The sequence below is a fragment of the Euleptes europaea genome, chromosome 6 (genome assembly GCF_029931775.1).
Source record: "Euleptes europaea isolate rEulEur1 chromosome 6, rEulEur1.hap1, whole genome shotgun sequence".
In the NCBI taxonomy this organism is placed as follows: Eukaryota; Metazoa; Chordata; class Lepidosauria; order Squamata; family Sphaerodactylidae; genus Euleptes; species Euleptes europaea.
Window position 1 is genome coordinate 16,560,067 of NC_079317.1, and position 13,563 is coordinate 16,573,629.

General features: G+C 44.3%; 1 protein-coding gene across 1 annotated transcript in view; it reads right to left on the reverse strand.

Annotated features, from left to right (window-relative positions):
- Window positions 1-13,563, reverse strand: part of EXOC3L4 (exocyst complex component 3 like 4) — a 123,887-nt gene that overhangs the window by 20,327 nt on the left and 89,997 nt on the right. The window contains exon 10 of the mRNA XM_056851258.1: window positions 11,095-11,190. Coding sequence (XP_056707236.1) covers window positions 11,095-11,190 — 96 coding nt within the window. The remainder of the gene's footprint in view (window positions 1-11,094; window positions 11,191-13,563) is intronic.

Below are 13,563 nucleotides of genomic sequence, written 5' to 3' on the forward strand. Positions count from 1 at the left end.
CACACATTCTTCCTAGAACAAATATTCCATGCCTGCTGACTCACATTTCATGGCTACAGTTAGCCTTTCCTGATTTTATAAGAAGACTAATACAAGAGGGCACTGACCTGGATGGCCCAGGCTAGTCTGATCTTTTCAGATCTCAGAAGCTAAGCAGGGTCAGCCCTGGTTAGTATTTGGATGGGAGACCACCAAGGAATACCAGGGTTGCTGTGCAGAGGAGGGGGGAGGGGCTGTGGCTCAATGGTAGAGCATCTGCTTGGCATGCAGAAGGCTCCAGGTTCAATCCCCGGCATCTCCAGTTAAAGGGACTAGGCAAGAAGGTGATGTGAAAGACCTCTGCCTGAGACCCTGGAGAGCCGCTGCCGGTCTGAGTAGACAATACTGACTTCGATGGACCAAGGGTCTGATTCAGTATAAGGCAGTTTCATGTGTTCACCTCTGTTAGTCTCTTGCCATGAAAACCCCAAAAGCGGGTCACCATAAGTCGGCTGCGACTTGACGGCACTTCATAATCATAATCATAATAAATCTTTAATGGCATAGAAATTGTTACAATTGATACAAACAATGGTCATAAATCTTAAAACCGATAAAATAAAATCATAGCCCGTAACATCAGATATCAGAGGTTGTAAGTTTTGGACATTTATCACTTCTACTAAAAAATTGGCAACATCTACAGTAACCTCTGGACATGAATCATTCATTAGAAATTGACATTTAGCTTTATTAGACAGGTAAAACTTGGGATGTAACCAGTTTTTTAACCATTTTCTACGAGGTGTTTCGTATAGAGAGCAATCACATAAAATATGTTCGATTGTATCCAAGGAATTTGAATTACAGGGGCAAGTCCGTTCTTGGATTGGGATTTGATGGAACCTTCCATACAGTATCCTAGATGGGAAGGCATTGACCCTGGCAAGAGAAACAGCTCTACGGAGAGTAGGGATATCCAAATTATAAAAATAATGGGGAATACTGTCTGTTTTATTCAAAAGGCACAACATTGCTGAGGAGCAAACAGAAGGTTGAGTAGGATGCAACCATTGAAACTCCATATCTAAAAGATGATGTTTGATTATTTTAAAAATATGCTCCTCTGTAAATGGAACCAAGTCATCAAGAGAGACTCAGATTGATCTTATTTTAGACAAAATCATGTTGACTTGACGGTGCTTTACACACACACAATAAAGAGAACTTTTTAAAATAAATAAATAAATAAAGATTTGCAATGCTTTGTCATGCTAGGTATTTCCCTAACAGTCTAGAAAAACCCAAGATTTTAAACAAAGAAGCCATGAATAAAACAATCAAGAACAATAAAGAAACAATTTGATCACAAACATGGGAGTATAATGGAGAATGGGATTTGTGGCGTTAATCTTGTCTAAATGGTAAAATTGGAAGTTTTGATCTACACTCTAGGGGGAGAAAAAGGAACAAGTTTGAGGAAACAAGTATAGAAATTCTCCTGAGGTCAACCACCCAAACCTTAGATAAACAAGTTCTGGCTAAGCTTCCCCTTATTTCACAATTACAACAGTGTATAATAGTCATTCTGAAACACACTGATGAAGTAACGTTATGGGTCAAACTGTGTATGTGTGCGTGCTGTAAAGTCACAGCTGACTTTATGGTTACCCTAGTGGGGTTTTCAAGGCAAGGTACGTTCAGAGGTGGTTTTCCATTGCCTGCCTCCATGTGGGCTGAGAGAGTTCTGAGAGAACTGTGACTGGCCCAAGGTCACCCAGCAGGCTTCATGTGGAGGAGTGGGGGATCGATCATGGTTCTCCAAATTAGAGTCCACTGCTCTTAACCACTACATCATGCTGGCTCCCTTATGGGTAGGGCTGACAGCTCTGGGCTGGGAAATACCTGGAGATTTTTGGGGCGGATCCTGAGGAGGGTGGGGGTTGGGGAGGGGAGGGACTTCAATGCCATAGAATCCAATTGCCAACGTGGCCATTTTCTCCAGGTGATCTCTGTTGGCTAGAGATTAGTTATAATAGCTGGAGATCTCCAGCTAGTTCCTGGAGGTTGTAGTCAAAAATTGGCTGCAAGTGTTACTCAGGAGTTTAGAATTCAAAGTGCAAACACCAGCAAAAATAGACCTACAATAAGGTAATACACTACAAATTTGCTCTTAAAAATATATAATGAGAATATTGCTGACAAGCACAACCTAGGTTTAGCAAACAGGAAATATCCAAAAGGTCCAAGGTAGACTCAATATAACAGCATACAAGCGTTTACACGAATATAAATATAGGCAAAAAATGCTCAATGCATATCATCAATTCAAGTCCATGCATGTAGGTTGCAAAATTCAGGCAACGGAAACCAGACGTAGTGCAATGGAAATCCGGTATAATTCCATTTCATATGAAACTTTTTCAAGCTCAGTTCTGTGGAAAAATGCAAGGCCAAATAACACACCATTCAATATGGAATGCCACTAAAAATTCAAGGACTAAGAGTTTGAAAAAGTTTCATATGAAATGGAATTATACCGGATTTCCATTGCGCTACGTCTGGTTTCCATTGCCTGAATTTTGCAACCTACATGCATGGCATTGAGCATTTTTTGCCTCTATTTATATTTGTGTAAACGCTTGTATGCTGTTATATTGAGTCTACCTTGGACCTTTTGCATATTTCCTGTTTGCTCAACCTAGGTTGTGCTTGTCAGCAATATTCTCATTATATATATTTAAGAGCAAATTTGTAGTGTATTACCTTATTGTAGGTTTATTTTTGCTGGTGTTTGCACTTTGAATTCTAAGTTCCTGGAGGTTGACAACCCTACTTGTGGGACAAACTACACATTACATTTGTTGGCAAGTGGGTTGGGATTCCTCAGACTCAACTTGCTTTCCCTACAGTCACACAGAAGCTGTAGGGAAAGGCATTTTTAGTGTCCCTCAGGAGCCCAATTTTGCTTGGATTGCAGCGTGGGGGAGCAAGGGCTCCCGCATCCCCCTCCATGCCGTTTACCTGAGTGAAATGGCCCCGGCAGGAAATTATTTGCATAACTACTCTTGTCGGGAATACTCCATGCGGAGCTCCAAAGTTATGCAAATATTCCTCTACAATTTAGAAAATGGCATAAAAGGGAAGGCAGGGACTCCCCCCCCCCGACACACACCTCAGTTCCAAGCAGAACTGGACTTTTAAAATGCTTTTCCCCACAGCTACCCTCTGACTTAGGGTTGCCAGGTGCCCGCTGGTGGTGGGCAAACCCCCGGCAATTGACCCCCCACTTCCCATTGACCACCTGAGGGTCGGCAGGCAAATGTGCACGCACGCGTGCATACCGTGCGCATCACTTCCGGTTTAGAACCGGACGTTCCGCTTCGTGAGGGGCCTTATACCTCTTTGTTTGAGTGGTAAAGGGCTGCTTTACCACACGCACTTAAACGCAAAAGCCTCCTGCCGGAGGAGAAGAGGGACCTGGCAACCCTAATTTGACTGCAGGAAAAGCAGGTTGAGTCTGAGGAAATCTGAAAAACATAACGTATCATTACGTTATGAGAGAGACCCTGTCCTTCAGTGTCACTCCTCTGAAAATGCCTGCTACAGCTGCTGGCGAAAATACCAAGACCACGGTCACACAGCCCGGATAACCTACAAGAACCAATGAACTCTGACCGTGAACGCCTTCGACGATATTTATAACGTATCATTTCGCCCTGATTCTCAGGGCCAGGCTGTGGCCACTTCTATATCCTAAAGAATGCGCAGGGTCTGTTTGCTTGAACTGAGAATCAATGCAGGAGGTGTAGCATTTGGAAAGCAGGGCTTTGTTGAGCTTGCTTCTGAAACCTGCACCTGTTCTTTGAAGCTTTGTTGGTTAAGTGGGTTAAACCGTCGCCAGCGATAGCGATGAGCAAAGCAAGAGGCAGCTCCCTCCATTCTTGACGGTCCTCTTGCCAGATTTGTCTTAGGAAGCAAGCAGCAAGGGGTACATCAGGGAACACAGCCGTTCCCCGGCACATTTAATCACAGCAAACCTTTTCCTAAAGGCAGAACTATTTATTTCCCAATCACTAGTTAATGGCAAACCAGGAGGCATTTTGCAGGGGAGAAGTTAGAGGGTTAAAGGAAGAATGTTTTGCTTTCTCCTTCTCTTTTCTCCCACAACCTGTCTCTCAGGTTTCCTTCAGCAACGTCTATTGCCGGTCTCAGAATCAGTTGTGCAAGGGAGCTAAAAAGGAGGGGAAAGGTGCAGGAAAATCACTCAGAGGATTAAACGCTGTTTCCACTTACTGATTCTCTCTTGCAAACGCTCCAAACCCATACATTAGTGCTGCAAAGCGAAAAAAGAAAAGAAAGAAGAAGAAGAAAAGAAAAGAGGATTGCCCCCCCCCATTTACCTCACACTATCTAGTTTGGCCCTGACCTGGATGGTCCAGGCTAGCCTGATCTCCTCAGATCTCAGAAGCTAAGCAGGGTCAGCCCTGGTTAGTATTTGGATGGGAGACCACCAAGGAAGGCCAGGGTTGCTGTGCAGAGGCAGGCACTGGCAAACCACCTCTGTTAGTCTCTTGCCATGAAAACCCCAAAAGGGGTCGCCATAAGTCGGCTGCGACTTGACGGCACTTTACACACACACATCTAGTTTTGTCCTCAGATGTGCCAGCAACGAATCTACTCAACAAAGACCTGTCTAATGATTTTGACTCACCCCCAAGTTAAACCTCTATTTTTTTTCAAACGAACAAAACCTACAAACATAGGCCTTTTATTCAGGGGCGTTTCCCTGCGGTCAACCCCGCTGGCTGCTCTGGGGCTTCCTCTTGATTATGCGTGCCTTTTCCGCCCGTCAGAGGTCGCCTCGCTCTCCCCCCGCGTTTGCCTGCATTTTCCAGATTCTGGCTAAAACGGCACCTGGAAAACATGGGCAAAATGCGTAGGGAAAGCAAGGTGACCTCTGACGGGCAGAAAAGGCATGCATAATCAAAAGGAAGCCTTGAAGCAGTTGGTGGGGGGTGACCGCGGAGAAACGACCCTCCTTAACAGGCCATAGACATCAAATTCTTATGTTGTTCTCCAGCCACCACCGCAGCCCCTTCCCTGAGGAAAGGGCTGCCAGTAAACTTAATCTCTTTTGACCATAAATTCTCCCACTGAGTCATATCTCTTTTGCATCTGTTTTACCACCCAGTCCTTCACTTGTTCTGTTTCTGTTTTGTACTGTAATAACAGTTCGTCGATTTTCCCTCACAGGTGTCTTGAGTCTCCCATTATTAAACGTTCATAAGTCGTTCTTTCTCTTAAACATCCACCCTCCTTTTTAATCTGTCCTTTCAGCAAGTTAAGCCTCTATTGACCCTTTGTGGTGTATTGTTCCCAAGAACTAATGTGGCCAGGCTGTTGTGTGTTTGTGGGTTCTAGCCCTACTACTTTAAAAGCATTTTGACCAAGGGCTTGGCTACAGAAATTTCAAGTTATAACATTATAAATACCCATTCTGTTAGTGTGTACTGGAATTACATGTTTCTAGTTCTAAAGGGGAAAGTGGTATGCATATATTGACTGAGCATGGAAGGTAATGGCTTTTATGCTAGTGGAAGTGGACTACAGGTTACACACCACCACCTTCTGTCGTAGATCTTCTGTGGCCATGTACAATAAAACCTACCTGTCTAATCTATTGGCTAGAGCAAGCATTAAGAAGCCAGAACCTTTTCATTTCCTTGATTGTAATGCTTGCGTTTTGTTAATAAACCTAACTTTTGCGTTCAACCAAACCAGTGAGTTCTGATCTGGGAGTTGTGACCAGCTTTTATTTAACACTGTATCAATCTGTATTAAATCTGTTTTATTTAAAATAATCAAATAGGGTGAAACACACACACACCCAAACCAACAATTCCCAACACACACAGAGCTAAGAAAGTAAAGGTTTGCCCTTACTCTGAACTTATTCCATTTGGCCCCAGCAGGCATATCATGCACCCATTCTGATTAACCAACTAGGGTCAGAATGCCATTCCTTTCACTATAAGATTCATGATTTGTTGGGATCACCCACATGACTAATCCAGGAAGCAATGCCCTTACTCTCTGTTGGCTTCGTTTGCATTCCCAGCCAAACTGGACTGAGTATCCAGTGTTGTAACATCACTCTTTTAGCTGCTTGATTCCTGATTGCCTGGAATTTCCCATTGACAGCCAGTGTGGTTTAGTGGTTAGAGTGTCAGACTAGGACCTCAGAGATTCAGGTTCACATAACGCATAGTCTTCACACAATGCATGGTTAAACTGTAGAACTCCCTGCCCCAGGTTGTGGTGATGGCTGGCAACTTAGAAGGCTTTAAGAAAAGAATGGACATATTCATGGAGGACAGGGCTATCCATGGCTACTAGTCAAAATGGATACTAGCCATGATACACATCTATTCTCTCCAGGATCAGAGGAGCATGCCTAATATACTAGGTGCTGTGGAACACAGGCAGGATAATGCTGCACTTGTCTTGTTTGTGGGCTTCCTAGAGGCACCTGGTTGGCCACTGTGTGAACAGACTGCTGGACTTGATGGGCCTTGGTCTGATCCAGCAGGGCTTTTCTTATGTTATTAAATCCCCACTCTGCCATGGAAACTAGCTGAGTGACCTTAGACCAATCACGCACTGTCATCCTAGCTTACCTCACAGGGTGGTTGTGAGGACTAAATGGAGTAGAGGACAATGATGAAAGCAACTGTGGGTCATCCTTGGGGATGAAATTGGGGTACAAATGAATAAAAATTAATCCAGGAAGAAAAACAGTGATGTGGAGGGATTGGAACAGCAGCAGACAGCAGAAACACTGGCGGCAAACAAGATAGAGAAAAAGGTGAGAATTGTCACAATTAAGGGTGGAAATATTCCTGCCATCCCGAAGGATTATTTTTGAAGTGAAAATCAAAATGGGAAAATATTTGGTGCGGCTATAACATAAATACTTTTTTGAAAGCCTGCCGTACAAAGTACGACCAATGCCCAAAGAGATATTTAAAGATAGCTGCAAAATAATTAGCAATGCTAAAAGAATTGACTGTTTGGGCTTACTTCTCACGGTTAATGTGCTAGCGAGGGAGGTGGATTTCCCCCTTTTACCACCTTGCTAATTATTGGAGGTACTATGCCATCTAGGGGCGTTATAATGTTAGTGTTACTCTGGATCCTAAAAAACACAGCAGAAGAGCATACCTACAATTCAGAGCTATTAGAGAATTTACTCCACCAGAGCCTGCGGGATGGGTGTGTATGCATGTTTGGCATGTATGCTAAGAAATCTGTGGGCTCAACTAGACAATGCATGTGACATGGCATAATGAGTGTCACATGTGACATCAGGGAACTGATGTTCCCAAGTGCTGCAGGCTGGATTTGGCTCAGAAGCCAAAGTAGGGCAGCAGAAGAGGCTTCGGTCTTCCCTCCCATGATGTTTTTCTGAGCTGAAACTGTTGAGGGGCGTGTTTGCCCTACTGTTGGGCTCGTTGAGTGCTGACCCCCAACCTGATTCATGTTACAAGCATACCTCGGAGATATTGCAGGTTTGGTTCCAGACTAACACAATAAAATGAGTCACACAATTTTTGTTTTTGTTTCCCAGTGCATATAAAAGTTATGATTACACTATACTGTAGTCTATTAAGTGTGAAATAGCATTATGACTTTAAAAATGTACTGTGATAATAATGAAAAGGTTTTGAAATAATGCAAGAATTACCAAAATGTGACACAGAGACATGAAGTGAGCACACGCTGTTGGAAAAATGGCGCCGATAGACTTGTTTGAAAATGCAATTTCTGTGAAGCACAATAAAGTGAAGCACAATAAAATGAGGTATCCCTGTATGCATATCATTAAGTTATAGGTGGGAAATAGTGGACTATGATTTGCTTGAACGAGAAAAGCCTCTTAGGAACCAGGATGGTTGTTTGTTTAAAAAGAAAAACAACAGCAAAAAAGCAAGCTTTGCCCTCCTGATGCTGGCTTGGTGTCAGGGAATCTCTTCACCATGGCCTTGGTAGGGAGCCGTGAGGATTGCTTTTCACCCTGGCTTTCCTCTCCTGCTACTCATTTGAGCTCCTGGAACTGGGCATGAAAATCTGCCTTGGACAGGTGCTTCCCATCTATTTCTGTCTCTTCTCTTTTTTATTTAGTACATTTAAGGTACAATTCACTATAAATTATCACCGGAACACCTGATATAGTAAGGAAACAGATCAACAAACCAGAACGATACCAAGTGATAACCTGCTATGAGAAAGACCCAAATGAAACAACAGAACACCACTGGTGATCACATACAGCTCTTAGTTCAAACTGGTCCACACATCATTAATGACCTACAACAGGGGTGTCAAACTCATTTGTTACGAGGGCCGGATATGACATAAATGTCACTTGCTCAGACCGGACCATGCCTCGCCAACCCAGATTAGGACTGAAAAGGGGGTTGGATCGCAGGCTGGATAAGAGCTCTCAAGGGTCCGGATCCGGTCTGCGGGCCGTATGTTTGACACCTCTGACCTCCAACATATGCTGGACAATGATACTCCACTCTCACAGGCATTGGGAGGAAACCTTTTCTTGCCCCAGACAGCCTCCTAACCTTAAACAACTTCTCACCCACAGCAATACCTTTCCAAACATGACCACAAACTCTGGGACCAGAGCCCTACAACAACTCTCCTGGTATACCCCCCGAAGAGCATTACGCTCTGCTGACAATAATCTGTTGGGGGTCCCCAGCCCGAGAAATGTGCGGCTGTCTTCGACCAGGGCCAGGGCCTTTTCGGTCCTGGCCCCGGCCTGGTGGAATGCTCTGCCTAATAACATCAGGGCCCTGCGGGAGCTGAAGGAGTTTCGCAGGGCCTGTAAGACAGAGCTATTCCGCCAGGCCTATGGTTGAGGACGGCCACAGTTGAGATTAAGTGAGATCTGCGCTGGCCTCAATACTCCCCACCCTCAGTTTATGACCTATTTGAGGGTGGATAGCCGAACCGATTGTATACTATGGTTGGCCTTTCCTGCTACAGTATGCACTTATATATGGTGACCATCTTTTAAATTAATCGGGTTGTTCTGTGGTTTTATGGTTTTATATATTTTATTGTTATTGTTATATTGGAAATTTTGGTGTTGTAACCCGCCCTGAGCCCGGCTTTGCCGGGGGAAGGCGGGCTAGAAATACAAAAATAAAAATAAAAAAATAAAACTCTGTCCCCATATCCACTCTGACAACACAATAACCGGACTTAACAATACCAGGCCATACCATCTCAGATTCATTCACTTGTTCATCTTCCAACATTATATATGCCATCAAATGCCAGCAATAGGGTTGTGCAAAAAATATTTTACTGGTATTTTTTTGATTCAGATTTATCAAACACGGAAATGTGGGGGAAATCTGGAAAACCCGGATTTTTTTGAAAAATTTCCTGTTAATAAATCCGAACCTGAAAAACACCCAAACCCGAAAATGTGTTCAGTGTTGATTTCTCTCAGATCTGCTTATTCGACTCCCTTTATCGACGCCTTTTTAAATGCGAGTAACCCCCAATACCAAAAAGGTATTTTTCAGTTTTTTTAAATTTCGGCATAACAATAAGCACACTCTAGTCAGCGTTGCCCCTCCACTCATGGCACTGGACGAAGAGGTCAGTCCCTACACAAAAGAATGTGTGTAAAGTGCCGTCAAGTCGCAGTTGATTTATGGCGACCCCTTTTTTTGGGGAGGGGGGTTCATGGCAAGAGACTAACAGAGGTGGTTTGCCAGTGCCTTCCTCTGCACAGCAACTCTGGTATTCCTTGGTGGTCTCCCATCCAAATACTAGCCAGGGCCGACCCTGCTTAGCTTCTGAGATCTGAGGAGTTCAGGCTAGCCTGGGCCATCCAGGTCAGGGCTGCACAAAAGAATAAACGGACATAAATCCTACATTACAAACCACAACACGCAAAAAACAATGGGAGAACATTTTAATCTTCAAGGGCATTCTATTGCTGACCTAAGAGTGGTAGTCCTCAAGCAAACAAACAAAAAATCCAAGGGGAAATTACAATGACGGATGGCTGAACTTGAGATAATTCACAAATTCAGAGCAATGGACCCCCAGCGGTGAATAGGGTTCTTATCAGACTCTAATCAGACACGTGCTAATTTTCATCCCCCAAGCATTTCCCCTCTGCTCTAATCAAACTGATTATAATATACATTGTACCTTTGCATCCTTCACAAACATCTTTTCAACATCCCTCCCACCTTCTAACTAAGATTAAAAGACTCAGAGATCCCCATTCCTACTTGTGTCTGATGAAGGGAGCTTTGACTCTCAAAGGCTGATACTCTGAAATTCTTGTTGGGTCTCTCAGGTGCTACTGGGCTCGAGTCTAATTGTTCCACTGCAGACCAACACAGCTACCCTCTGAAGCCACCTAAACTTTGAGATCTGTCCCACCGTAACTCCTCTTTTAAAACAGGGTTTAATAACCAAAGTTATTAATATATTTGCAATATTCACATCCTGCAGTCTCAGTATATCAGTCAAGAACGTAAGAACATATGAAGAGCCCTACTGGGTCAGACCAATGGCCTTCCCCTGATATTGCCTCCGGGCACTGGGATTCAGAGGTAGACTGCCTTTGAGCGTGGAGGTTCCCTTTAGTCACTATGGCTAGTAGCAACTGATAGACCTCTCCTCCATGAATCTATCTATCCGCGTTGAGTGTGTGTGTGTAAAGTGCCATCAAGTCACAGCTTACAGCTGTCTAAAATGTATAATTTTATAAACCTCTATCATGTCATCTCTTTTCTAAACTGAAAAGTCCCAGACTCTTCAGCCTTTCCTCAAGGGAAGGTGCTCCAACCTTTAATAATCTTGGTTGCCCTCTTCTATACTTTTCCCCGCTCTGCAGGGTCCTTTTTGAGATAGTGACCAGAACGGTACATGGTATTCCAAATGAGGAATCTGTTCCATAACTCCTCTTTTAAAACGGGGTTTAATAAGCACAATTGATCAGGGGCATTATAATATCGTTCCGTTCCTGAAATGATGACGGATATACTTAAAACAAGGAAACAAACTTACATTAAGTCATGGAAGTCGTTAATGTAGGCCACCATGAGTTCCACAAACTGGGGGTGGTCGTTCTCCTTATCCCATTCCACAAATGCTTTCTCAAAGCTGTAACATAATTACTTGTTTTTTAAACATTGCTTGCAACCGGGCATCATCATCAACAACAAAAACCCACAAACAATGCATGCTTCAATGTTGTTTGCTTTGGAAAAGCGGCCGCCTGTTCCAAGAGTCAAAGAACAAGGAAGATACAATTGATCAGTTGCAGGATCAGAACAGATTTGTATAGTTAACTTATGTAAAACACATTATTTTAAGATGGGACATTGCTGCTAAAGTGGCATTCTGACCCTGATGTCTGTAAGGATCAAAAAACCCAGAGAATGGGGCCAGTTACAGATAGGAGGCATTCTTCTACGGGTGAGGAGGCTTGCAGAAAATACAAAAAAAAGTTTCGGGGAGGGGGGGAATGTGATCTTAAGATGCTATGTCACAAAATTTCAGCCACCCTTTTGAGGGGAGGGGGAGGAAGGGAGGGAGGGAGTCAGGAGGAGGGGAGAGGAGTGGGAGCTGCTGCCAACATGTAAGCCAGGCAGGTGTTGGCAGTGGTACTGCAAGCAAAGGCAGGGGAGGATGGAATGGGGCACGGCTGCAAAGTAGGGGGTGGGTGGGTGAGTGAAGGATGGGATCTCTCCCTGCAAGTCTTGTGGGTACCTCTCTGTCTCTCTCTCTCTCTCTCTGTCTCTGTCTCTCTCTCTCTCTCTCTCTCAAGAGCCGGCACAGGGTCCAGTCTGGCAGGGCAGGAAGCCTGAGGGGCCGGGAGACAGTGGTGCCACCAACAGGCACGTGGCTGCCAACAGCCGTGCGGCCCCAGGCAGAGCCCCTGTGCAGGCTGGCCTTACACTTCCCCAGGAGGCCAGGCATGCCAACGCCTCCAATGCGGGCCCTGCAAGCAGATAGGAACCGAGCTTGCCACTCTGAGGCTTACCATACCACCCCAAGACTCACCACCAAACAGCTGATTGGTGGCAGGGTGAGGGCGGGGCTGTGGTGTGGTGCAAGGACATGCATGGGGAAAGACCTGGGGAAAGGGATGCAAGGTGGGCCTGCAGATAGCAGAGCCCTACATAGGTTTTGGGGGGAGGACCCAGGGTGGAGCTTTGGAGGAGCTGGGGAGGGGCCAGATCAACCCTACAGCATATAAGCTAGGGCAAGCTGAGGCTGAGGAGGTTTGGGCACCAGGCTGGTTTAAGACTAACCACGAGGCCAAGCTGGCTGCCACGGAGAGGGAGGACAGCTTTGACTCCTCCTCCGACTGGTCTGAGGCCAAGGAGGCTCCCGTAGGCTGACCCAGTGGAGGGAAGGGCTCCCCAGGAACATCACTCAGGTAATAGCCCCCTTATGTATATGAAGAAGAGTTGGTTTTTATACCCCACTTTTCTCTACCTTTAAGTACTCACAGCAAGGATTTCCGCCCCCCATGCTACAGGGCCTTTTTTGTTTTTGAATTGGCAATTGAATATCATTAATTATGACAGTCTTTGTATAAGGTTCTCTGAATACCCAACTTCCTTTTTTTTAAAAAGTAACTCTCTAGCCGCTTTTATGTCTGATCGTCACCATAGAATACATCCAGTGCAAAATTCATAACATCCCTGGAAACAGATACATTTTGTGGGGGAGATGCTGAGATTACCTCATCCTTGGAAGATAGTTGCTTTCTGATATCCCTGACAATAGATACTCTCTGTCCCTGCCACAGATGAGATACATGTCTCAAATATTTTCCAGTACTAACACACGTTTCTTTTGTCTCATAACACTTAGTCTCCTCTATGGATCAAATTTCCTTCTTATATTGGATTTGAGTGCAGAGCATGGAGAATTATACAGTTCCAAAAACTATGGTAACAAGTTTCAAAAGACCTCAATCTTTTATTATACTTCTACATATGACTAGTAATGTGGATTCTCTGAGTCTTACGGTTAATGCATTGGGGGTTAATCACATCTACAATCCAAATGAAAAGTAAAATTAAAGACCTATAAACTCAATCTGATCCTTTAACTTAATTACACATTTGTACTTCCAGTAACATTTCAGAAGTGCTGGGAGTTCAAAATCAAGAGCAAGTCATTTTCTTTCTATTTCTGCCATATTTGATTGTATAGAGCATTTAAGAGCAAACAACCCACTCTGCTCGGCTCTTGCGGTGTGAAATTTCAAAGGTTAATGTGAAATTATTTTTAGTCTTCTCATTTGGAGCCGATTCAGGTGGAAAGCTCCTTCTTTGCTTTTCAGCTTTCAGAGCGCACGGGTGCATGGGACTTAGTTCCGTTTCAAAAAGCACCACAATATGGAATTGGAAGAAGTAGATATCCACTACGGCATAAGGACACGTTCTCTGCTTCCCAATGATGACTGGGTGGGCCCAGGGGAATCTGACTGGTGCCCCCTGCCGAGGAGGTTCTACGCCT